The sequence below is a fragment of the Cantharellus anzutake genome (genome assembly GCF_015039405.1).
Source record: "Cantharellus anzutake strain C23 chromosome Unknown EI90scaffold_43, whole genome shotgun sequence".
Classification (NCBI taxonomy): Eukaryota; Fungi; Basidiomycota; class Agaricomycetes; order Cantharellales; family Hydnaceae; genus Cantharellus; species Cantharellus anzutake.
The window spans coordinates 289417-316145 of NW_024066993.1; the positions used below are offsets into that span (position 1 = coordinate 289417).

The 26729-nt window shown below is 49.9% G+C and overlaps 1 protein-coding gene and 1 non-coding gene across 2 annotated transcripts; one reads left to right on the forward strand and one right to left on the reverse strand.

The window, feature by feature from the left end:
• Positions 1-12923: 12923 nt before the first annotated feature.
• Positions 12924-14751, reverse strand: EI90DRAFT_3226658 (uncharacterized protein; the record flags this gene model as incomplete). Its single annotated transcript, XM_039066488.1, has 3 exons — positions 12924-13610; positions 13662-14532; positions 14563-14751. 3 exons carry the CDS (start codon positions 14749-14751, stop codon positions 13111-13113), a joined length of 1560 nt encoding a protein of 519 aa, XP_038913261.1. The 3' UTR covers positions 12924-13110.
• Positions 14752-22910: 8159 nt separating this feature from the next.
• Positions 22911-22983, forward strand: EI90DRAFT_t179. The gene has a single exon. It is a non-coding gene; the product is annotated as a tRNA-Thr (tRNA).
• Positions 22984-26729: the final 3746 nt, after the last annotated feature.

The window sequence follows — 26729 nt, forward strand, 5'->3', positions numbered from 1 at the left end:
GATCGAGTTTGCCAGCAAGGAGCCATTGTGTCTCCTCATCGGTCCCTTCATAACCTAGCCACTTGACCAGGTAGAGCAACTTGTTGCGTCTACGTCGGTCGATCTTGGAGTCAAGTATCTCCTCCATCTTGAACTCCATCTCGCCTTTGATTTCTATGGGAGGCGGAGGTGGCTGGTGGTGGTTCAGAATGACGTTTGGGATGGAGGGTTCGATCTGCGAGACATGGAATACTGGGTGAATGGTTCACATGTTTTCCGGCAGGTGGAGAGTGAGGGAGTGAGTTCCAACGCGGGCAATGATCTCGAATGGGCCGAGGTTTTTCTTGGAGAGCTTCTTGGAAGGTCGGGTGGAGCGGAAATACTTGGCCTTTACATAGACTGAGGTTCCTACCTCGAAAGCTGGGGCAGGACTCCGACAGGAGTCTGCCAGGCCCTGATAACGGATCTGAGTGAGGTGCATTTCCTCGCGAAGGAAGTGATGGAGGGAGTCGAGATCTACAGAGTACTCCTGGGCACGCACTGATGTTAGGTCTCACTCCAGGTGAACGGTGATGTTCGGATGGTAGCCTTTGTTGGCGAAGAACGGAGAGACGCCTGTGGTGGCATTCGGAGCGTTGTTGTATGCGAACTCTGTGAGAGGTAGGAGTTCGGACCAATTGTCCTGCTGGTAGTTACTGTAGATGCACAGGTACTGCTCGAGCATCTGGTTCATCTGTTCGGTCTGACCGTCTCCTTCCGGATGATAACCGGAGGTGAAGTGGAGGTGGATGTCAAGTGTCAGAGACCAGATTCGAGACGAAGGAATGTCTCCGTAACGGAGGGCTTTGGCCTCAGCGACTTCTGCCAAGAGCGCTGTGCCTAGTGACACGTCCGTGCCCTAACTTACTGACTGGCAATTAGAACCTAGGGGGGTAACTCTAGTTGATTTTACTACTGGGGTGTAACCTATGTACAAGTGGGATATATATATATGGTTACAGCGGAGACGAGTCCGCAATTGGCGGAGCCGAACAGAGCGGAGCTAATGGGGTTTAACATTAGCCGACTGAATATTACTGACGAGTCGGTTCGTGGGGTTAGCAGAAAGGCAGGCGATAACCCAGAAACGGAAAGGAGGGATAGGCCCGAAGGTGGGCTCTGCAGGGCAGGCAAGTGTATTGCCCAGCGGAGGTGGGGGTGCGCTAGCGGACGTTGGAGCTGTCCGGAAGTCTTCGGGGCTCCGTACTTAGGGAGGCGTAGGTAATAAATTGAAATGAGGGGGTGGTGACCATCGAGGGGTACCGAGAGGATTGCGGAATACGGGGGCTCCGAGGTTGGTGAGGGAGGAGCGGAGTTAGAACGGAGGGATCGGAGGGACCGGAAGTCGATGGCCGGGGATGGATATGACATCGAGGGCCTTACCAAGTGAACGGAAAAAATGAGAGACAAACTCCGGACCCCTGTCGGAGGTGACGTGGGAAGGGACTCCATGCTTGGAGAACACATGGAGGAGGAAGAGCTTGGCCAGTTCTGGAGAGGTGATGGTATCATGGGTAGGAATGAAAATGCACTGTTTGGACAGGCGGTCCATGATGACCAAGATGGAAGTGAATCTGGAAGAGGAGGGTAGCTGTTCGATGAAATCCATGGAGATGGAGTTCCAAGGACGTTCAGGGATGGGGAGTTGTTTGAGCAAGCCATAAGGCTTATGATGGGGTGTTAGAACCGGGCGGAACAGACGACTCCGGAGTGGAATCGGAGATTTAGCGTGGAGGGACCTTGGCCTCAGCGACTCAAGCGGAGCGCTGTGCCATTGCTGTTTGTCCATTTGGTCCTTAATTTCACAGTAGGTGAGCAGGAAGTCTCTAGGGGGCATTTCAGGTCGATTTCGGACTAAACCAAAACGAGTATGTACAAGCGCCGATATATATAATGGAAGGGGCAAAAGCACAAGGAGAACAAAGGGTAACCGAATCGGAACGAAGGCGTCCGAACAGGAACAAAGGGTAGAAGGAGCGGAGTGGTACCGAAGGTCATAAGACAGGACCTGTGATATGTCCGAAAGGAGGTAGGGGGGCGAGGCCCAGAGGGGCAGGAGGATGAGGGGAAGTGGGGATGATGACTAACTGGCTAGAATAGGAAGAAGCAGTAGTCCAAATAGGGATGAGGGGAAAACGCGAGAAATACATTACAAGCGGTGAGAGTGCTGAAGGCGATCTGCGAAGCTCGGGGGTTGCGGAGCTTATGGAGGTTACGGAGGCGGGGTTGAAAGTCCGAGGGATATTGGCAATGGTGTTTACGTAGTATGAGGTCACCAATGCAATGGACTAAGACCGAGGTGGAGTCAAAGTCCGAGGTAGGGACTATGACGGAGGCTCGGAGCAAGGTACGAGTGGTGTCTGAGTGCGAAGTACGGAACAGCGATGGAAGGTCATAACTTGGCGGAAGGGTGGCGCGAGGGGTGGTGTTCGGTCCGAGATGAGTATCGGAGCGGACAGAGATGGGGTCGAAGAGGTAAGGAGGAGGTGTGTTGCCAGGACCGAGGTGAGTATCGGAACGGCAGCGGTAGGTTATGACTCCGGAGGTGAAGAGGGTGGAGGTCCGGAAGTCGGGTCGGGGTCGGGTATGCACGGATATGACAGGGGGACTTTGGCACAGGCACAAGAAGTGCAGGAGGACACATAGCTCTTGACAAAGTTACGGATGCCTGGCCAGGTATACTCATGACGTACTAGATCCAGAGTCCGGTTTTGACCGAAGTGTCCAGAAAGTTGGTGGTCGTGTTTGTCTCGCAAAACATGGAGACGGAGATCGTTGGAATCCGGAACGTAAATGCAGTTGTCCAGCCTTAACAGGCCTTCAGCATCAACGGACCAGTGGGAATTGGGGAGGTTGGGGGAAGCGAGATGAGAAGAGATTGTGGTATCGGAGGAGAGGGAGGCTAGAATGTCTCGATGGAGAGCCTCTGTGTCGATGAGTATGGCTGCTTGGATTACTGTGGCAGCTAGGAACGTGGCTCGTAAGGATGCAGTGAGCTGCTCCAAAGTGAAGACCGGTCAGAAGTTCTGTGGATTGACGCAAGCGTAGTCCATATCCCCTTCTTTGGGAGAGATGTCCCAGCGTCTAGTCAACGCATCTGGTTTTACTCCGAGTCTTCTGGGATGGAATCGGACAGTCATGTGGAACTGGGAGAGGAACTCTGACTAGCAGGCTTGCCGCCGGGTCAAGAGTTTGGTGGTGGAAAAATACTCGAGGTTCTTGTGGTCAGTGACGACGTCGATTGGAGTTCCTGAACCTTCAAGGTAGTGACGCCACGATCAGAACGCATCGTGGATGGCGAGCAGTTCCTTATCGTGGGTATCATAATTGAGCTCCGGCACCAAGAGTGTTCTAGAGTGGAAAGCGATGGGGCGAATCTCTCTGTCATCACAACGGATGGACAGGATTCCGGAGATTGTGTAATTGGAGGCATCGGTTTCTACAATGAGGGGGGCATCGGGTACCCAATGTGTCAGGATGGGAGCAGAAGTGAAGGCTTCTTTCAAGGTGTTGAAAGCAGAGCGACAGTCATCAGAGAATAACCAGGGGGTTCCTTTACGCGTAAGGCATGTCAAGGGGACCACAATGTCGGAGTATTGGTGGATGAAACGCCAATAGAAGTTAGCGAAGCCAAGGAAGGACTGGACATCCTTGACTTTACGGGGCTCAGGCCAATCTTGGATGGCTTTAACCTTCTCGATGGACATGGTGAGTCCAGAGGGAGAAAGGCAGTATCCGAGATATTCCATAGTGTCCGTATGAAATTCGCATTTCTGTGGATTGGCATATAGGCTGTGTTTGCGGAGTCTCCTAAGAACTTCTTGGACATGCTCCTGGTGTGAAGCCATGTCTTCCGAGTAGGTAAGGATGTCGTCTAGGTAGACTACCACAGAAACATCCAAGAGGTCAGCAAAGATCATGTTGACAAATCGCTGGAAGGCTGTGGGTGCATTCGTGAGACCGAATGGCATGACAAGCCACTCGTAGGAGCCATAGTGCGTGTGGAAGGAAGTCTTCCATTCGTCGCCTGCTGCAATGCGAACCAGGTGGTAAGCATGCCGGAGGTTGAGTCTGGTATAGACTGTGGCACGGCTAGGGGCGTCAAGGAGGTCTGAGATGTGGGGAAGTGGGTAGTGATCCTTTTTGGTGATCTTGTTCAGCCCTCGGAAGTCAACACAAAGACGGAGGGATCCGTCCTTCTTGTGGACGAAGAGGACCGGTGCCACGTGAGCGGAAGTTGCAGGATGAATGAACCCGGAGGCTAGGTGTTCGTCTAAGAATGCCTGGAGAGCCTCGAGTTCCAAAGTAGAGAGAGAGTACATAGTACCTGTCAGGGGACGACTCCCAGGTCCCCATGACCCTCCCCTATGGTCCACAGTCTCTGGTCTGGCCAGCCCTGTCCAGGGCACAATCCTACTGTGGGTCAGAGATGGTATATAGAAGAGAGGCAAGTATATACAACTTGCCTACTGTGGGTCAGAGATGAGAAGGAAGTTAACTTCTCATCTTCCCACAGTGGCCACAATAGATCGAAAACTTCCGGAGATATCCGGAAATCACATGAGACCTGAGACCCGAGGTCTGGGCCATCCGGCCGCACTGAGTGTCCGGCACAGGGCATGCATGGGAAGTGCAACAGCCAGGTGCGGGCGCGGGTGCAGGTGTGAGTGCAGGTGTGGATGCGGGTATGGGCTAGGTCAGGGTGTATGCCCTGACACTACCCAAGGGTGGTGAAGTGCCTTCCTCAAGGTTGATCTTCAGGTCATGCTCACAGTGCAGTGCCAGCGTCAAGGCTTTGCTCTTACTGAACACATCTGCGAACTCGTGATACTCCTTCGGAACAGCCGAGAGGTCAACGGAATCGGTGTGGGATGAGGCAGCCCTCAAGCAGCTGTCCTCGGAAGGGATGGTTAGGCTGAAGGATACCAATCCTTCAAGTCGACAAGCCTTCACGAATGCAGAACAGCTGATGAACTTGATAGATGGTAATGGAGGAATGGGAGCCTGTGACCGAGGTGCCGGCAAAACACCAGATGGTTGGACGCTGGATGACAGCAATGGTACCGGAGAAGATGGGGGAGAGCTCGGAGTAACTGTCTTGGTAGGTTCGGAAGTTCGGAATGTAATACTGCTTGAGACCCAGTCAATCAACAGATTGTAGCAGGTAAGCCAGTTGTGTCCTAGGATTAGGGAACATGATCCATCCAGCGATGTTGTCATATCCGTGCATATCTGATCCCGACCCGACTCCCAGACCTCCTCCTTCACCACCTCCGGAGTCCTACCCTACCGCTGTCCATTCCAATATTCACCTTCGGTCCTGACACCACACCTCCTCTCACCCCCCATGCCACCTCCACTCCTCCGTCCCTCTCCTGTCCTATCTCCATCCACTCCAATACTCACCTCGGACCGAACACCACTCCTCTCGCCACCCTCCTCCTACTCCTCCTCCCACTCCTCCGCTTCCTCCCCACAATACCTCCACCCTTCTGTCACCCTCCTACTCTTCTCCCATCCGCTCTGATACTCACCTTCGGACCTGACACCTTTTCCTCTCCTCCACACCTTTCCTCCTTCCTCCTTCCTCTCTCTCCCCTCTGGCCCCTCTTCCATTGACCCCCCGCCAAGTTATGACCTTCTGCCGCTGTCCCGTACTTCGTACTCAGACACCGCTCGTACCTTTGCTCCAAGCCTCCATCATAGCTCCTACCTCGGACTTTGACTCCACCTTGGCCTTAGTCCATTGCATTGGTGACCTCATACTACGTAAACACCATTGCCAATATTCCTCAGACTTTCAACCCTGCCTCCATAAGCTCCGTAAGCTCCGCAACCTCCGAGCTCCACGGATCACCTTCAGCACTTTCACCACTTGTAATGTATCTCTCGCGTTTTCCCCTCATCCCTATTTGGACTGCTGCTTCTTCCCATTCTAGCCAGTTAGTCATCATCCCCACTTCCCCTCATCCTCCTGCCCCACTGGGCCTCGCCCTCCTTACCTCCTTTCGGACGTACCACAGGTTCTGCCTTATGACCTTCGGTACCGCTCCGCTTTGGTCTTCCCTTTGTTCCCATTCGGACACCTTCATTCCGATTTGGATCCCCTTTGTTTCCTTGTGCTTTTGCCCTCCCATTATATATATCGGCGCCTGTACATACTTGTTTTAGGCCTTAGTCTAAAATCGACCTGAAATGCCCCCTAGAGACTTCCTGCTCACCTCCTATGAAATTAAGGACCAAATGGACAAACAGCAATGGCACAGCACTCCGCTTGAGTCGCTGAGGCCAAGGTCCCTCCTTGCTAAGTCTCCAGTTCCCCTCCGGAATCGTCTGCCCTCGCCCAGTTCTAACAGATGTGACAAAGAAAGTCATGGGGGTGATGTTTCTGGAAGCGAAGCGGAGGGGAATATCAACGGCACAGGTTATGATTGAGTTGGTGCTACCATTGAATAGGCATAGTTGTAGGGGTTTTATCTGATATGTCTTCAAGGCCAACTTCTTTATGAATGTGTCATTGATGAAGCAGTCTGAAGACCCAGAGTCTATGAGTGTGGGTACGTTCTCATAGGTGTGGAAGAGTTTATTATGTGTCCTATCATTGGACGGAGGAGAAGAGAAAGAAGAGAAACAGAAAGAGGTGGATCGATCTACGGAAGTAGTCGGAGGGGGCAGAGGAGAGAGTGGTACATCAGCAACACTATCTACAATGGGTAGAACATTAACTGAAGGGTCAACATTGAGAGGAGAAAATAGACCATTTGAAAGAGAAAACAAAACAGGAATATGGAGGGAGGATAAGTCGGAGATGGAAGACGCATTTAAACGCACTTCTTTGAGTGCACGGAGGGAAGAATCGCAACCCCCGGTCTGTGCGGAGTCCACAGGGGTGCGGACTAATTTTTTGCTTCTGCAGAAGCGGATCCTTGCTCCTCAGTCTGGGCCAAATGGGCCTTAGATGCGCAAGAAGAAGACTTGGGACAGTCCTTGACCATGTGGCCAGACTGACTGCAGAACATACAAAGTTTCTCGTTGAGATGACGCTTACACTCTTGTGGCGTGAGCTTGCCGTTGTCTCCGAGTTTTGATGAAAGGTCCGGTTTAGCGGAGCTGGCCTCGGACTTCTTATTGTCCTTCAGAGGCTTGCTACCGGAAGCAGAGTTGAAAGAGGAGGAGGAAGGAATGGGGTTGGAACGAGAAGCGGTGGTGGACTTGTTGAAAATGTTAGAGGAGGAGGGTTTCACATGACATGTCACTTCGGATTTATGCTCCCAATAGTGCACATCGAAAGTTTGTGACAAGGTGCGAAGTTCCGAAAGAGTAGAAGGTTTACCTACTCTGGCAATATCATCCTTGATACGTTCCGGCAATCCGTTATAGAAAAAACAATGAAGCATGGCTTCTCCGTAACCATGAAGTTGAGAGGTGTGTCGGTTGAACTCGACGATGTACTTATTGATGTGGTGCCCATCCTTCATGTCCAGGGTCATTAGTTGAACTTCGGCATCGCCCACAGGATTGTGAGGACCGAAGTTCGTTTGGCTCGAACCAATCGAGGGCCGTTCCCTTGAGGTAGGACTGCATGAAGATGACCTTGGCGCAGTTGCTAGCAAAAGCGAGGGATGGTCCTGGAAATTCAGTTTGCATTGGACCAGAAATACTCGGAGTTCTCGGGATCTTTTCCGTCGAACTGTTCAGGCTCACGGACCTTGGTCCGGAGAGCGGAGGATGGTGGACGTGGTGGACGTTCGGTGTGACGAGCCAAACTGGCGATGGCTTGGGCTAGTTGTGCAATAGCCACATTGGGGATGGGTTCGGCATCGTCGGCAGTTGGGACAGTGGGGATGGGAGGATCAGCAGGAGGAGGATCAATGAAGTTGGGGACCTCGGAACCGAGTCCAAAGAAGTGAATGGGGTCTATGGGTTGTTCTGTGGTGTCTCCGAAATCGGAATCTGCAACTGGTGATCGATTCCTAACGGGACGCATGATCGGAGTCGACAGGAGAGGAGTTTCTAGATTAGAAAAGCTGCGAAACTCAACTGGGTTTCTCACCAATTGACTAGGACCAGGCTGTGAGGGTTCTGGGGACGGTGAGGCAGAGTTGGGAACTAATGTGCATAGTTGCAAACGAGTGCAGGGGGCTTTTGGTGCCATACAAGATGTGTACTAGTCAGGGAGTAATAAAATACTGTCAGAGACCAGATCGAGACGAAGGAATGTCTCTGTGGCAGAGGGCTTCGGCCTCAGCGACTTATGCCAGGAGTGCTGTGCCAAGTAACATGTCCATGCCCTAACTTACTAACTGGCAACCAGAACTAAAAGGGGGTAAACTCTAGTCGATTTTATTACTGAGGTGTAACCTATGTACAAGTTGAGTATATATAGTTACAACGAGGGCGGGCCCGTAAATGGCGGGGCCAAGTGGAGTGGAGCTAACGGAGTTAAACATTAGCCGATTGAATATTACCGATGAGTCGGGTTATGGGGTTAGCAGGATGGTAGGCGATAACCCAGAAACGGAAAGGGGGGATAGGCCCGAAAGGTGGACTTGCAGGGCAAGCGAGTGTATTGCCCAGCGGAGGTGGGAGTGTGCTAGTGGACATCGGAGCTGTCCAGAAGCCTTCAGGGCTCCGTACTTAGGGAGGTGTAGGTAATAAATTGAAAAGAGGGGGTGGTGACCATCGAGGGATACTGAGGTGATTGTGGAATATGGGAGCTCCAAGGTTAGTGAAGAAGGAGTGGAGGTAGTCCGGAGAGATCGGAGGGTCCGGAGGTCGATGGCCGTGGATGGATATGACAATTGGGTTCAAAAGCTGGCTTTTGCTTGTAAGGAACAAACTCTTCAGAATGTTGAAAATATCCACCTTTTTATATGTGAAATCTTGCTGCTTCAGGCTGTACTCTGGAAGACAAAGACGTGGTGGTATGTCTCTTCGTGGTTCATGGAGGTGGCATGGATCTGGCTCAAGCTCAAGGTGACCTTGTATCAGCTACTTGGGAGATTTAGCAAAATCAACTGATGGCTGTGATTTATTGTAAGGCCAGTTGGGGTGCTGGCCTGGGTTGACTCAATCCTCAGAATGTCGAGATCTAGGCTGTATGGAGCTTATGATTCAACATCGGGGTGAGGGTAAAGAGTGAAGAACCCTTTACCTGAGCCCGAGCCATACATATGTAAATACAGTTATTTTACATTGTATACAAAGAATAAAGAACAAATAAAGAAAGTGCGCAAAGCACACATCACCACTCTACCACCCATCCTGTTATAGAGATGGACTAGATTCTTATGGTCCGTGACTGCAAGTAGGTAGGTTGTCTCTGCCCTCCTTCATTATATTTCTCTGTCAAACTCCATGCCAAGCTTTCCCACTGGGTTTTGGTGCTGGCTGGGGGAATTGTTAAGTTTCAAGGGACTTCCCTTGACCATTGAGACTTTGATATTAGATAGAAACCAGTCATATGACATGTAAAGGCAAATGCCGAGGATGTTGATCATTATCGAATACATAACCCACAAACCTTGTACCGCAATTGTAACATCCTCACCATTGTGCCACCACTGTAAACTCAACCTGTAACCTCAGAACCATGTCCACCTCCCTATTCATCCTCTCCATGACAAAACCACAACGAGGAGGGCATTCCCACACCCAACCTCCTGCTGCCTGCTCCCACCAGTCCACCAGGTGGTTGAGCAGTCACTCCCATCCAACCAGAAGTTCCCTATCAGGAACTGTAGCCTATCCCACCTCCTTAGGAGAGGGATATGGTCCAGGCAGCTCCAGGATGCCTGGCCACACACCTGCGGGTCCCACTTCCCACGGTCACTCACTACCGTGCACTGGTCCACCAGCCCGCTTTCCCCAACAACTCCTGCTACCAGTACGCTCCCATGAGTGCCAAGTCACCGATAGCCACCAACTGGGTGACTCCCTTTGGGAGTCCCAGTATCCCATGCTACCAGTATGCTCCATTGAGCACCAAGTCACCGCTAGCCAACCACTCCCAGCACACCCGCTACCGGCACGCTCCCAGGAGCGCCAAGTCCCCGTTAGCAGACAGCCAGGTGGCTCCCTCAAGGAGCCCATGTCATACTCGCTACCGGTACGCTCCCAGGAGCGCCAAGTTACTGTTGGCCAACCCACAGGTTGTACTTCCAGACACTCATCCCATTCCACTCTCCCTCCGATGGCTACGCAGCCACCTCCATTAGTGAGCCGAATGGCTCAGGTTGGGTTCCCCAGAACCCATTCCTGTAACACATCCCTTACAATTTATCCTGCTCACACCCAGATCCCAGTTGTTAAATTTTCAAGTGCCCCTGCGGTTTCCAGTTTCTCAAAGGGGATTCCTTGAGTATGAGCTGAGATGACACAGTAAACCACGCACTCACTGAGTTGGGCAGCCATTTGGTAGAGGGTTTGGGACATTAGGGTGATGTGGTGCTTCACCTCTGGAGTAGTATGTTTGGTAATGAGTTGATGCATGGAGGTCCAGAGCCAAGCAGTATGTTTATGTGGTTCATCAGTGCTGCAGTCTTCATCAATGAACACCAACAGGGAACGCAGAATGGCAGTGCAGCGCTAGTGTGCTATGTTGCAATACAATCCTAACTGTATTGAAAATAAAAAATCCCCAAAATTTGATCATTTTCGAGCTGATTTCTGACAAACATATTGATACCCCATTCACTTGGAAATTGACAGATTCCCTCAAAAACGCAGTATTGTATATTACCTTACAGCTATTGTCTGTTGGAGTTACAACGATGCGTGACTCACTAACCAAACTCACATGATCTTACTTTTCGTTTCCGTTGTATTGATACCGTGACTGCATTGTATATAGGTAATTGTTTGGGTCTACTTTCCTTTTCTCCTCAGTTCTTCATTAACGGAGACTGAGGTTAGTATCATTGTTTTTAGTTAGTTGTTACATTACTTACTCTGTACTCTTCTGTACTATAGCTCCCGCTTTAGGTTAGTATTAACCGTAGTAATTCAGTTCTTCATTAACGGAGACTGAGCTCCCGCTTTAGCCCTCCTATTATTGTCACTAGGTAATATATTAGTTCTCGCGCATATTGCTTGAGACTGAGCTATTGTCACTAGAGCAAGCGGTTATTCCGTTAGTCCCTTGGTCCTGCCATGCGTCATGAATACAAATCCAGAGGGTAGTACACTACCTACCCCGACTTCATGTTATTTGGAGGTCCGAGGAGTGATGTGAACTGGAATCTGACATGAAGTTCAATTTTAAGCGCCGAGTTCCGCTTTGTCTGGCAACTTCCGACTGAATGAGTCGGTGCCGCCACTCTCCTTTGGGGAACCACGCTTACGATGTTTCTGACGCACATAGGGAAGAATGCAACATAACAGTATCACTCACAAAGGTGCAAGACGGACGCGGAGAGAAAAACAGCGAATCCCAGCACGAATCTGAGCGGTGAATCGTGCTCCCGAGTGTCTCACACACGCCTTTTCGCTCCTTCAGTCTTTTCTGACGCACTGGTTCCCCCACCAGGGTGTTAGGGAGAATACTCCTGAGGGATCGTTATACAAGAAAGCTATGGATTGACTTCCAACCGCCAGAATTGCCAACACGTTCCACATACAATTCCTTGCGTACAAATTCCAACATACACCCCTCATCCCGCTCTCAGGCACCGTCGGTAAATTCCACATTAACCATACAATGGAGTTTCTACGCGTCAGTTACTAGACTGTTACTACTTCTCCTACTCAGCTGTTCAGTATTGAGGAGGCCTTCGCCGGAAGACACGCCGAGGAACATTTGAAAGAGCGTTTTTCTCGTAGGTTCTGGGGCAACATGACTGTATTCGTTAGTTCCGATTTATGGATTCCTATGGTCGAATTGTATGTCCGTGACGAAAGGTAAGATCAGGCCTCAGAATTTGGGTAAACTTATCGCAACTTGAGATTGCATTGTGAGCCCTGGTGGAAAATCGGAGATTTCTTGGAGGCTTCTCGGAGAATTCCGTTTGCGGGTAGACAAGGATTCTCAGAGCTAAGAATATGCTGTGCGCTTGCAATCCCTCTTGGTGCCATTGGTAGCTTCCGTGAGAGGGGTATTTGATTGCCATCAGACCAACGTTGCAGTTGCAGCCTTGGCCTGTTGGACCTATATGGCTATAGATGCTGCGGGTGGCGTCGATACGCAAAAGTCCGAGCTTCCCCTGAGATACTCGTAACCTGACGGACGCCCTTGACTCGCTCATCTCCAGTACTACGAAATGAGGCAAATGGACCCTTCATCTTGTGGTCACATAACCGCATAAGGAACATCCTGAAGATTCCCCATTGATAAGTTGCTTGGTGAACTCGTGCCCGTTCCTCTGCCTTTCCATCGTGCAGACCATGGGTTGGTCGGAAGTCAGTTCATCCTCTGATTTGTGTCGACAAATGATTATAACTTGGCCCGCTTACTAGGATCGATTTGTGTCGCCTCCTCCAGCATTCCTAGTTTGCAGGGCCTGCATAGAAATCCTTTGCGACCCTGTATTCGTACGTGCATTGGTCAACATCTGTCACCAACGTTTAGAGTGTCCATTGAACTCCTATAGATCTGCTCTGAGTTCCACCTCATCTGTTGTGGATGCTTCCATGCTCCCCACCACTGTCCAATTTGCCGTCGAGTCATTCACCACAATGATCGTCCTCAGATGGACATCAAGATTTCAAGACTTATCGACTCGCTTGTTATTCGATGTTCCAGCTGGAAAGAAGGATGCGACTGGACCGGCAGCATCCGTGTCGAGAGCTGTCACCCTCCTAACGTCGGTTTTATACGTACACTGTGTTAACACCTCCCTTTCCCTATTGTAGTGTGGTTTTCGGGGAATAAAGTGCCAAAACCAGGTAGGTAAGGGGATCCATAGACACTGCCAATGCGATAAGCCTGCATGAGGAAGAGGCAAACCTAAACAGCGGTCCACCAGTCAAGGCACCCATAGAGAAAGGAGCGTGACGGGAGAAGAAGTCGCATAAGAAGAAAAAGGAACGAGACATCTCCGCCTTTGACCGCCTGGCCTGCATCCCCAATGTCGTTCTGGATTGATGTCATGATGCCTAGGCCCTGACCGGGTAGAGGTAGGCATTGGGAAAGTGCGCCTTGATACGCTCATCAAAGAGCCAGTAGAAGGGCGTCGCATACGTGACGTCAGTGGTCTCTGTCAGGCCGGTTCCGCCGGTGAGAATGCCGCCGATACGTCCCTGGCCATCAAATATGATGGCGCCAGAATCGCCAGGGGCGGAGAATGCGCCGGACTTGTCGTACGGAAGGATTGCCCACTCCATGGATGTCTGGTGAGGGCCGTTCTCGAAGTACTCGCGCACACAGGACATGATGCCGGTAGCACGGCCAGTGGTCACGCCGGTGGCGCAACCGCTCTTGATGACGAGGAGGCAAGGCTCGTTGTCTGCGTCTAGCATTTGCGGGTGGCGCAGCTCGTCTTCCCCGATGATGCCCTGAAGCGGCAAGAGGCGGTTAGACGGGTATTTGAAGGTGGTGTTGGCCGAGGGGTTGGGGTACATCCGTGAGGTAAAGTTGTGCACCGGAATCTCTGTGCCTAGGTATAGCAGTTAGACAGACGGCCCTAGTGAGATAGATCAAAACGTGCCTAGATCTACAACATTGCCTTTAAAGTTGTCCCAGTCGATCTTGTTGCAGTCAAGCTCGATGAGAGCCCAATCCTCGGTGTAACGTTTGGCACCTGCACCAACGGTAATAGGAGGCGAGTAGGCGACGTGTCCTAAAACGCGCAGGCTCTCTTCGCTCCAGTACTTTGTGGCCTTGTCGTGGAAATGGTTAAGGGCTTCGATCGTCGCTTCCGCTTCCTTCAACTTGCCCTGAATCACCTCCTCCTCCTGCTCCTCGTCGCCGCCACCTTGCAAGTCCTGAAGCTGCTGGTTGTAATAGTCGACCATGATCTTGTGTTCCCCTATCTTGACCATGGTGGACTTGAGCATCGTCTGGAAGGCCTTGGGGCCGGGGAGGATGACTTCGCGACGAGGCTGGCTGGTCCACTTGCGGTTGTACAGCTCGTTAAACCCTGCATTTGGTGGGAAGACGACGTGGCGGGTGGTGAGAATGTAGACCTTCTCGCTGTCACGGCCTTGGGAGATGTAGAGAGCTCCAGTGCCCTCGGCGTACGAGGTGGCTCGGGCAGCGAGCGGCAGACCGAGTGCAGGGGTGATGAGACCGCAAACGCTGGTGGTTGGGTTTGTGGAGGAGACGTATTTGAGGAGTTTAGGACCGACCGACCTGATGAGAATGGATTCCCTAAACTCAACTTCGACGTCGGTGAGCTGGGACGACTCGAGGAGTTGCAGGCAACCGACGGCGGCGGTGTGGGCGTCCTCGCCGGAGAGAGACTGGGGCACCACCCCGATCCATAGAACGACGGGACCGGGGGTCTCCCCGACCTTGGCGAAGCGCACGACGTCGACGCTCGTCCACGTGATCTGCTCGGAATCGAGATAGTCGCAGACCTTTGGGCCCAAGTCGCCCCAGACGTGTACAATCCCGTGATTGAAGACTGGCTTGAGCTCCTTTAGCTCGCGGTACGCCTCAGGACCGGTGGGCGGTTTCCAGGGTGTGGTGCTCGTACGGTAGACTAAGACGGGGCTAGAGAGCAAGCCTGCGTAGTAGAATCTGGCCTCCAGCTTGGAGACAGAGTAAGGGGGCGAAGAGGAGGAAGTGGTGTCCATGGAGTCATCGGCGAAGCTCTGGTCGTAAAAGAGGGTCTTGGATGTTGGAGTAACAACGACCCGTGACTTACCCTCTTACATCCGTATTCACCTCGTGACACAATGTATATAATTACCTTGTCACTTTCCAGCCTGGTATTCCTTAGCGTTTTTCCCACCCTCTTTATATTCCCGCTACTCTGCAGGGGGTCTTGTAAATTTCTCGGTGCCGAACTGAATGCAAAATACGACGGGGTCCTCTATTATTGCTAATGGCTTCATAACTTAGGGTCCTTGTGAGGTCTCAGTGGGGTAGCTCAGCACACAGAGCCATAAGTGATACAAAGGTGTGTATTTTACGGTGTGTGTAAGCAGTTAACAGAAGTTACCGCCTACTCACGTGACTGTATATCATTTAAATGCCTGGGAAACGTTTCATGGCGTTTTTTTACAACAACTACCCAACAGCCGATGAGAATACATTGGTCAGATGTGGTGGTACTTTATGTGTTATATGAGACAGATTTTTGACGATTTTGATGCTGTAGGAAGCATTTATGACACATTTATTAAGTTATTAAAAACATATTCAGAGCATTTGAGGGGTATAAAAATGCATTCAATAATATCAAAAAATGCCATAAACAATTTATCACAATGTTTAGATGCCAAATTTCACATTTAAACGTCAAATTTTGGTGTTTTAAATGTCAAGTCTCATGTTTTTGATCGATCTCGCGATTTTCCAACGTGTAATTACATATGGCTCGGGGTTCAGGGCTATTGCCCTGACATTCTCCCCCCTTGCATTGCATTTGCAATGCATACATGGTCATGGTTAATGATGAAGAGAATAGAATTAAAAAAAAGAGTTACATTGAGTTTGGGAATATCAATGAGTGTTTTATTGTTGCCACTTTAAAGTGGACGATTTATACATGTTGGTGAGAGAAATTGAGAGAATAAATGGGTGTGGGGCCATCACTTTGAAGTGAACAGCGATACATGGGTATCGCAAAGGGGAAAGTAGGGCTCCTAGTGGATTGGATAACACTCGGATATCTGCAGATTTATCTGAAAATCGGCAGATGCAGATTTGGCTTTTGACAGGATAATATCTGCAGTTTCTAATCTGCGGATGGGTGGATTATCAACGGATCTATTGTTGCTACTGTTCTAGATACCCCTCCCATGTTTCTATATTTTCTTCCAATTTTTTCAAGTCTTATTTGACCACCCAGGCCTGTTATTCCCAAATTAGGCATTTGACCTCCAAGTTTTCCACCATTCTCCCCATATTTCCATCAGTTCTCCACCAATATGGACAAATTTGGGATTGTTAGAAAGCTCTCGTCAAGGACAATTCTGACAAAATGCAACTTTGGAACATTTTATCTACAATCCACAGTTGATCCACAGTTGATCCACATATCCGCGGATTCCGGATACGGATTTTATTTCAAACCTCTAAAAATCCGTGGATTCTGATCCGGATCCGATCTGATCTGATCTGCTAGGAGCCATAGGGGAAAGTGATGAAGAGAAGGAGTTTTTTGAAAGTAAATTTCGACCCAAAGATTATATGTCTTTGGTGTTCCTCCTCACTTGTTCTGTGAGGGTTTGTGTGTAAATGGTGTTTACACACGAGCAGTGGTGGATGTGGGCTTGACGAAGTGTCAGGGTTCAGCACCCTGCCTTAGGGTGCCCTGGACTCCCCACCTACTTTACTCCCTTTATTCTTTGATTGTTGCCTTGTTGTTGCCTTTGTGTGTTGTGTACATGCACATACAGGATAGCATGGGAACTTTCTGAGCGAGCAGCTCACCCAGAATGTTCCCACAGGTCACAGCCACAATTTTGGGCAAGCAACTTGCCCAGAACATTCCCATGCTTACTGGGCACTGCCACCTGGATGTTCCCTCTGGGTCACACTACACAACTCTAGGAGCTGTATAGTTGTGGGCATGTGACCCATTCCTTTATATAGCAACCATGCGGGGAGATGAGACCTTTACCCTTCTTCTCATCTCATGCCCCACATAGGCAAGTGTACATATTCTCTTCCTTTTACCATACATCTCATGCCCCGCATAGTGTGAGGACAGGTTAGATGGGGGTTGAGGTCAGGGAGCCTCCGAGTCCAAGGCCGGGCCCTGACATGAAGTAGAGATTTCCGCAATTGTTACTTGTGGTTCCTTGCATACAATATTGTGTGTGAGGCCTTGAGTTGGGGGAAGGTGTTTTCACAGTGAAGGAGAGAACTGTCATATCTGTGCATATCCAATCCCGACCCGACTCCCGGACCTCCTTCCTTCACCACCTCCGGAGTCCTACCCTACCGCTGTTCGTTCCGATATTCACCTTCGGTCCTGACACCACACCTCCTCTCACCCCCCCATGCCACCTCCACTCCTCTGTCCCTCTCCTGCCCTATCTCCATCCGCTCCGACACTCACCTCGGACTGAACACCACTCCTCTCGCCACCCTCCTACTTGTCAGGGTTCAGCACCCTGCCTTAGGGTGCCCCGGACTCCCCACCTACTTTACCCCCTTTTATTCTTTGACTGTTGCCTTGTTGTTGCCTTTGTGTGTTGTGTACACACGCGCGCACGGGATAGCGTGGGAACTTTCTGAGCGAGCAGCTCGCCCAGAATGTTCCCACGGGTCACAGCCACAGTTCTGGGCAAGCAACTCGCCCAGAACGTTCCCACGCTTACTGGGCACTGCCACCTGGATGTTCCCTCTGGGTCACACTACACAACTCTAGGAGCTGTATAGTTGTGGGCATGTGACCCATTCCTTTATATAGCAACCATGCGGGGAGATGAGACCTTTACCCTTCTTCTCATCTCATGCCCCGCATAGGCAAGTGTATATATTATCCTTCCTTTTACTATACATCTCATGCCCCGCATAGTGCAAGGACAGGTTAGATGGGGGCTGAGGTCAGGGAGCCTCCGAGTCCGAGGCCGGGCCCTGACACTACTCTCCTCCTGTCCGCTCCGATACTCACCTTTGGACCTGACACCTTTCCTCTCCTCCACACCTTACCTCCTTCCTCCTTCCTCTCTCTTCCCTCTGGCCCTCTTCCATCGACCCCCCACCAAGTTATGACCTTCCACCACTGTCCCGTACTTCGTACTCGAACACCGCTTGTACCTTTGCTCCAAGCCTCCATCATAGCTCCTACCTTGGACTTTGACTCCACCTCAGCCTTAGTCCATTGCATTGGTGACCTCATACTATGTAAACACCATTGCCAATATCCCTTGGACTTTCAACCCTGCCTCCGCAACCTCCATAAGCTCCGCAACCTCCGAGCTCCATGGATCACCTTTGGCACTTTTGCCGCTTGTAATTGTCAGGGCACACCCACCTGACCCAGCTCCACCCGGCCCAACCTGACCCGGTACCCCGCCGCTCCACCCTCCCTTACCTCCTCCCCCTTTCCCTTCTTCCCCCTCATCCTCCCCTCCTCAGTTTCTCCTTATCTTACTTCTTCTTTATTCTCCCTTTATTCTACATGGACGACTTTCTCTGTATCAATGTACAATTGACCCATCTGCAGCGCGCCCACCATGTACCCGGCCCGGGCACCTCGGGCGACCTCCTGCTGTGCCCAGCACGCGTGCCTGCACTGGATACCCTCGGGATCTCCCACGGAGACACCCGGATGGTTACGGCTGTGTGCGAGGGTGACGTGGCACCCGTCATGTGATCCAAGCCGCATGTATATAAACGAACCTGAAGTGGGAACCGAAGAAGTAGCCTTCTTCTCAACCTTCCACTTCAGTCTAAGTGGCCAGGGACCACTGTCCCGCATCGGGCCTGTCAGTACGCATGCCCAATCCGCCCCCCGCCAGGCTCTCGGTCCCGGACGCTATACCTGGACCCCCTCGACCCCGGACGAGTCCCTGACAGTAATGTATCTCTCGCGTTTTCCCCTCATCCCTATTTGGACTGCTGCTTCTTCCCATTCTAGCCAGTTAGTCATCATCCCCACTTCCCCTCATCCTCCTGCCCCTCTGGGCCTTGCCCTCCTTACCTCCTTTCAGACGTACCACAGGTTCTGCCTTATGACCTTCGGTACCACTCCGCTTTGGTCTTCCCTTTGTTCCTGTTTGGATGCCTTCGTTCCGATTCAGATCCCCTTTGTTTCCTTGTGCTTTTGCCCTCTTGTTATATATATATCAGTGCCTGTACATACTCGTTTTAGGCCTTAGTCTAAAATCGACCTGAAATGCCCCCTAGAGACTTCCTGCTCGCCCCCTATGAAATTAAGGACCAAATGGACAAACAGCAATGGCACAGTGCTCCACTTGAGTTGCTGAGGCCAAGGTCCCTCCTTGCTAAGTCTCCGGTTCCCCTCCAGAATTGTCCACCCTCACCCAGTTCTAACAAGAACAAAGGAAGGTCAGTTGGGAGGTTCAAATGAGACCACCACCAAGCTGTTCCCTGGTTCTTTAGTTAGGATGGGGAAGTGTACTAGTAATATTTGTTGTATTTATAGTACCGATCCGAGTGTTTTGGCTAATTCTATTTTATGGGTTAGTCTAAAAGTTTCTGAGAATTGACTTACAGATAAACAAAGCCCTGTGGAGCTGTTCCTCTATTGTAATTTCTCAATTTGTCTGGGTGTAATTCTGTGTAGGATTGTTTAATTTGGATTTTAACTTGAATTAAATCTTCTACTTGGTGAATTTTCAAAGATTCTACTCAGTTAATGGGTTTAGATTGTGTCTGAAGTGTCCCTTGAGTTTGTTTTATTTTTGTCTTATTTTATTGCTTGTTTTAACAGTAGCAAAATAACTGTTTTGTGTTTACACTTTGAAATCTGGAGTGTTAACCAGCTCTCCTGTTGAAATATTTACTTAATATTTCTCTCCCTAATTGCTGCCTTTTACTACAGTGGCAATCTTAACTGTATATCACTTTTTTGTGCTGGAGTGACAACCAGAAATGCTTGAGAAAAATAATACTCTATTTTGTTACTTCTCTGAGGGGGGGCGAAAAGTTGCAGAAAGGGTCTCCCTTTTATACTCCTTGGGTTGCCTTCCTTTTTCACACTCTACCTTGTATTTACAGGATTTATTTACAGTGTATTTTCCTCAAACTGAATAAAAATGAATTTCTCATGCTATAGTTCTACTGTGCTCAGCTGTGCTGAACTGCGGCTCTACTGTGGTCAGACTGTGCCTAGAATCCTTATTGTCCTTCCTCACCTAAGCTATTTTAATGGTTCAATTAGAACTTGACTGCACTGCATTTGTCGCAGTTTTCTATTTCAAATTCCTCCTATTTACCATTAAGTTCGCTATGACTCGGTCATTCTGAATTCAAACTTCACATTACTATGCGTATGGCTGCACTGAGACCTTCAGCTGATTTATTCTATTTTTATCCAGTAACATTTAGTTGAAATGAGACTTGAAATGATAAATGAGTGAATTATTCAGGTTTAGAACTGAAAGAAAAAGTTGCTGGTAGTAAAGAATTGTTCAAACGAATGTGTTATAGCTCTCTGCTTCATTAGTATACCGTTCCCTAAAATTCCTGCCATGGTCTGTCATAGTTTAATGGTTTTCATGGATTTCGTCCATCTCCCCTGATTCCCCTTTGTATTATTGCATCCTAGTCCTTCATATGTATTGTTCGTTGTTATAATAGGTCGTCCTCGAAGATATCATATTTTTATGTATTTTATTTGGGGCTCTGGACATCTAGAAGCTGTCTTCCCACGTGTTTTCAGGTTTCTAACTTCATGTCCTTGTATCTCATTCATTTCTGAATGGTTTTTCACGTTCTCGGCATCATAAATTTTCATTTATTCCCACCTTTCCAATGGTACCAAAGTTGTACTCTATTTCTCGGTATTCGTCGAGTTAGCAAAAGTTCACATGCACATTCAGTATTCACATGTGTTGTTCCCATACTCGTTTGTATGTGGGCGCTGTTTCTGTTTAATTTTTCGGAATTTATTGTATGTGTGGGTGTTTGTATCCTTAATATGGGCTTCCATGATTTATTTCAGATTTTTCCCTCATGATCTAAGGTTGTTTTGTACTTTCCATGCTTTGTTTTGACCGGGGTCTTCCTTATTTGGACAGAAATTGGTCTTCACGATCTGCTGAAGTGCAGATCTCAGTTCCGACAGCTGGTTCCCTTTGCATCGCCACCCTCACATGTCTTTAAGCATGATGCGGATTTCTATATTCCCATCGTTGGTGTAACTTCACAACAGCTGGACCGTTTGAAACTTTGCATAACTATTTCCATGTAAATTTCGTTGTGTGTTTTAAACATGGATCCTACGTGAACTTCATCTTTTCCCTGAGCCATGACTTTGATGTTGCTCATCCCGTTATTGAATATCTCATTGATGCGTGAACCTTTTATTATGAAAATTTGGGTGGATTAAGATTAGATCCCTTCCTTTCTAATGGGCTATCAAGCTCGTCTCAGTCGTTACTGCTTGTTCTTTGCACTTGCCTTTTAAATGTTGTCCTCATTTTCTGAGAGTTTCAGTCATATCTCCATCGTTTATGGGTAGTTTTCCCTGTAATTACTTTCATTGGGTCCGTTTGGAAGACATCTACATTTCCTATTATAAACACAAACTGAATTTTGCATTGGTTCCTAAGGAATCCTTGTTCCGTGGTACTTCCATCCTCAGCTACATGTGCGGGCGTGGGAAGGTAGTTTCCATGGAGGTTCTCTGGTTGGTTTTATAGTCAAATCTTGCCTGATTGTCCTAGTTCCTTGTTTAATATTTGCTATAAACTCCCCCAAGCATTCTGTCTTGTTGGTGCTAAGCTTGAAGTATTTTTACTAATTTTCTTTCTTCCAATTTATCATATGTAGTCATAATAATTCGTTAAAATTTGTTAAAATTCAGGTTCTTCTATTTTCTCATATCTACTTGTCATATGGGGTTTTTGTGATTTATCTGGCATATTTCCATAATGAGTTTTCATAGGGTGACCATTATTTCTCCTACAACGGGCGCCTCAATGGTGTATTACTGTGTCACTTTCCCTTTCCTCAAGGGTAGAGTTATTGCCCCGGAGGAGGGTTTCCTCCAGGTTGTTCATCTGGACATCTGATTGCTGCGTCGGATGCGATGGCATAGCCTGAGCTACATTGTCAAACTGTGGGCTTGACGAAGTGGGTGCTTCCTGGGTGGGAGTGGGTTGTTGCATTCCTGAGCTACTTGGCTCAGGTGTAGAGTACGGTAAGTTTACCGTTCTTCCCATGGGGAAGGGTGGTCACTGGCCTGTTTGTCCAGCACAGAGACTTGCATCTCTTTCCCAGTATTTGGAAGCTTTCGCTTCCCGCTCTGCAGTTCTTGTGGCGCATTCCTCAGGGGTCCTGAGTGGTTTGAACTGGGACTTGATATAGGCAGCTTTGCCTAGACTTTCCCAGGAGATTTTTCCCTTATTCTCTGGGGAATTGTACTCCTCCATGAGTCTTGCAATACTTGGGAGTCCCAAGAAGTATTTCTCAGTTTCCTTTGCTTTTTCATGAAGGACTCTGTGTACCTTGCTGCTTTTAAAGGCGGCTTCAGCCTGTTCGTACCAGTGTATGAATTCTTTCCCACTCACACTTGTCCACCAAGCGTATGCAGCGTTGTGCACCGCTTCTGACCCCACTATTCTCCTCATGGGGAAGTTGGGGTCGATTGTTACGTTGACTGGGGCTTTGACTTTACCGAACTTGTTGAGTTCAGTGGTCTCATATAGCATGTGGACACTTCCCTGCAGGGTAGCTTGCCAATAGGGTGCTGAGGTACTCAGCAGCCTGCTGCCTCTGGCAGTGGTCCCCATTTTGGGGTCTGCTGTTGGTTGCCCACCGCTCTCCCTCTTCCCCTTGACATGGGTTTGCCCTTCTGAGGGTGGGCCCTTATGCAACCCAGACAGGGTTGCCTGCCCACGGGGTGGTGGGATATTTGATGCCCTGGCACCATATCCCCTCCCCCTGACCTGGGAGGCCCCCATCATGATGGGTTTGGCAGTGAGGTCTGCCAGTGCATGTGCCTCTTTGAGCTCGTGTTTTAGTAATTCGATCTCCCTCTTTTGGAGATTGACTTCTCTCTGTGTCTTTCAGAGAGGTGAAGATGCCCTTGGCATCTCTTCGTGCTCTATTGTACTTGCACCTGTTAGAAACCACCTCCGCCTAATGTGGGCATTTAGTGTAATGGTAACACACTCTTGGTACCTATGCAGGGTTCTGCGGTTCAACTCCCAGAATGTCCATATTTTAGCATTTAGGTTCCCAAGACCATGTGTACAAATTCCAACAGCACCTCCAATGGGCGCAATTATCACAGGCATCATCTGACACCCTCAAGTTATCAGACCATGCCCGTTTGGATGGCCTGGACGAGGAGCTGCTGTTGCTCCCTCGTCTCCCTCCTATTGTCATATCCATGCATACCTGACCCCGACCTGACTTCCGGACCTCCACCCTCTTCACCTCCGGAGTCATAACCTACCGCTGCCGTTCCGATACTCACCTTCGGTCTTGGCAACACACCCCTCCTCTTACCTCTCCGACCCTTTCTCCGTCCGTTCCGATACTCATCTCGGACCGAACATCACCCCACTCGCCACCCTTCCTACAACTCCGCTCCCCCCTCACAACACCTCCACCCTCCCGTCATCCCCCTACGCTTCCCCCGTCCGTTCCGATACTCACCTTCGGACCTGACTACTCTCCTTTCCGCCACTCCCTCTTCCTTACCTGTCCCCTCTCTCCTCCTTCCGTTACCCTTCCGCCAAGTTATGACCGTCCACCGCTGCTCCGTACTTCACACTCGGACACCGTTCGTACCTTACTCCGAGCCTCCGTCATAGTCCCTACCTCGGACTTTGACTCCACCTCGGTCTTAGTCCATTGCATTGGTGACCTCATACTACGTAAACACCATTGCCAATATTCCTCGGACTTCCAACCCCGCCTCCGTAAGCTCCGTAAGCTCCGCAACCCCCGAGCTTCGCGGACCGCCTCCGGCACTCTCGCCGTTTTGTAATGTATTTCTCGCAATTCCCCCTCATCCCTATTTGGACTACTGCTTCCTTCTATTCTAGCCAGTTAGTCATCACCCCCACTTCCCCTCATCCTCCTGCCCCTCTGGGCCTCGCCCTCTCTACCTCCTTTCGGACGTATCACAGGTCTTGCCCTGTGACCTTCGGTACCGCTCCGCTCCCTTCACCCTTTGTTCCCCTTGTGCTTTTGCCCCTTCTTTATATATATCGGCGCTTGTACATACTTGTCTGGTTTCAGTCCGAAATCGACCTGAAATGCCCCCAAGAGACTTCCTGCTCACCTACTGTGAAATTAAGGACCAAATGGACAAACAGCAATGGCACAGCGCTCCGCTTGAGTCGCTGAGGCCAAGGTCCCTCCACGCTAAGTCTCCGATTCCACTCCGGAGTCGTCCGTTTCCGCCCCGTTCTAACACCTATGAGGGACTTCATCTCTTTCAGCTCCTGACAGAGTTGACCTGTCTGAGCACTACTGCTGATGCGATGGCTGATTCCCAGCCTGCATTTGGCTGAGGTGTTGTTGGACCTGGGCCAAATTGGCCGATCCAGGGGGTGATCTGGCCAGGGAAGTTCCCTGGGGAGTATGCCTGGGGCTGCAGCAGCAAATGCTGCCCCTGGAATGGCGCTTGTTGTGCCATTGGTGCAGTTTGCACCACATGTGGTTGTTGATTTGCGGCACTCATTTATACTGTGTGCATCGTATGTATAGTCCATGGTGCTTATCTGCACCTGGTGTTGTTGTTGTTCCGGGGAGCCTTGCTCCCTGGGTTGTCGTATCTCGATGTCCAGTGGTTTGTTCAGATCAAATCGAGGGTTGCCTCCCCCAGAGAACGACATTTTCGTTGTTTTGTTTCTCATGGTGGTGGGAGGGGTTTAGGTTTTTGCGTGCATGGGATTTGCTGCAAGTGTGTGTGGTTTTACACGTGAGCCTGTGGTTCATGTGATCTAGGTAAGTTACTCCTAGCCCATGTGATGTCCAGCACATGGTGTGGCTGTCCGGGCGAGTTGCTCGCCCAGAATCTTCCCACGCTCTTGGCTGTGGGCAATCGCCCTTCAGCTTCACTTCTTCTGCCTCCGTTTTTGGGGGTGTAGTGATGCTGAGAGTTCCCTATCTTCTTTGATAGGGAGATTTTCTGGTTCCCTCACATTTTGTAGTGTGAGGTACTTGTCCAAGTGTTGCAATTTCCTAGGGGTTCCCATGTGGTGTCCCCTAGCTCCCATTTGACCTTAAACCAGAGTTTGTCATGAACCCATGCATGGTTTAGGATTTCACAAACTACTGCTTTGCGATCGGGGTCTTCCCCAAAATCGTAAAATATGTTTACTTCCCTATTTGGGAAGATTTCTTGGTCATTTGGCTTGTGAGGCACAAGCCAGGATACGTGGAATCTTGGGTGGACTCCACATTGTTCAAGTTGTGGTGGCAACTTGAGGACGTAGTTTGACATCTCTGGAAATGTTTCCAGAATTTCATAAGGCCCTATGTACAGGGGCTTTAGTTTACCTGCCCTCCCTTTGGGTAGGTTCAACTTATCCATGGATAAGTATGCAAGCTCACCTTTTCTCAAAGGTGGGTCTGGGCATCTTTTCTTATTCACCTGGATTGTTTGGGCAGCATGATTGTGTATTATCGCATCGTGTGCTGCCATGAGGTTTTCCTTCGCCTTTTGGGCAAAGTCATTCACTCCTGGGTAGTCTGAGGGTGGTGCTGTTAGGCACATCTTTGGCATGTGGCCATAGATTAATTTGAACAGGGTGAATCCTGTCAATGTGTTCGAGCTTGCATTGATTGCAAATTCTGCCATTGACAGCTTCGCTGCCCAGTCGCGTTGATCTGGTCTGACCATCGCATGTAGTATCTGTACTACTTTTTGTACCATTCTTTCCCCTTGGCCATCGCCTTGCAGGTGGAATGCAGTTGTGTATTTCAATTGCACACCGAGTATTCAGTGTAATTTGCACCAAAATTTTGATGTGAATTTCGAGTCTCGATCTGATATGATTGAGTGTGGTAGACCATGAAGTCTTACAACTTCACAAAGGAATATGAATGCTAGTTCCAACGTGTTCATTGTTGTTTTTATTGGAATCAGGTGGACATTGGACGTCAACCTGCAGATGACTACCCAGAGGTAATTATATCCCAGGCTTGTTGGGAATGGACCTGTGAAGTCCATGGCTATTGACGACCACGGTGTTTCCAGGGTTGTGTTAGACACTGGTCCGGGGTCGGCACCGAAGGTTGCCATTGCGGGCCACTATAGGCCGCGATGGCCGTGATGCCTCAGACAAGGCCCAAGGGTAGGGCATTTGGCCTCAGCGACTCTAAAGGAGCGCTGTGCCCCCTAGTTGTCTCTTGGCCCTCATTTCAGACTTACTGGGGTTGCCTTGTTGGGGTCAGGACTTAGAGGTCGTGGTCACATCGATATTAGAGCTAAAGTACTATAATGTAGTATACAGGATATATATAGGAGGAAGAAATGAATGGAAGCGGACCCGGGCCGAAGGCCGAAGGGTCCGGAAGCAAACAAGGATAAGGAGCGGGGTTGGCCGCATAGCGGCCGGCAATGACCGAGGGTCAAAACAAACAATAACAGATAAATAAAGGAAAGAGCATAGGGCCGCGATAGCGGCGATGGTATCGTAGCGGTGCTGGACTCGGAGTTGGGCCAGAGTCGGGTGCAGGGATGATAGTGGCCCTGTAGGGGCCGAGTGGGCAGGGTAGAGGAGTCGCACTGGGCACGGTGCCGGAGGCGGACTCAGGGTGGGGAGGTTGGTGCAGCAGCGGGGGAGTCGGCCAAGTGTAGGGGAGCCTAGGGGCAAGCAGGGAAGTGAGCAGGGAGTCCTCAGGGAGGATAGGGCTGAGGTTGGGGCTCGCGCTCACGCTCGCATAGCGGTAACGGGCTCGGGCGGCATCGGGACGGTGTAAGGGGGCAAGGGATCTACCACCCTAA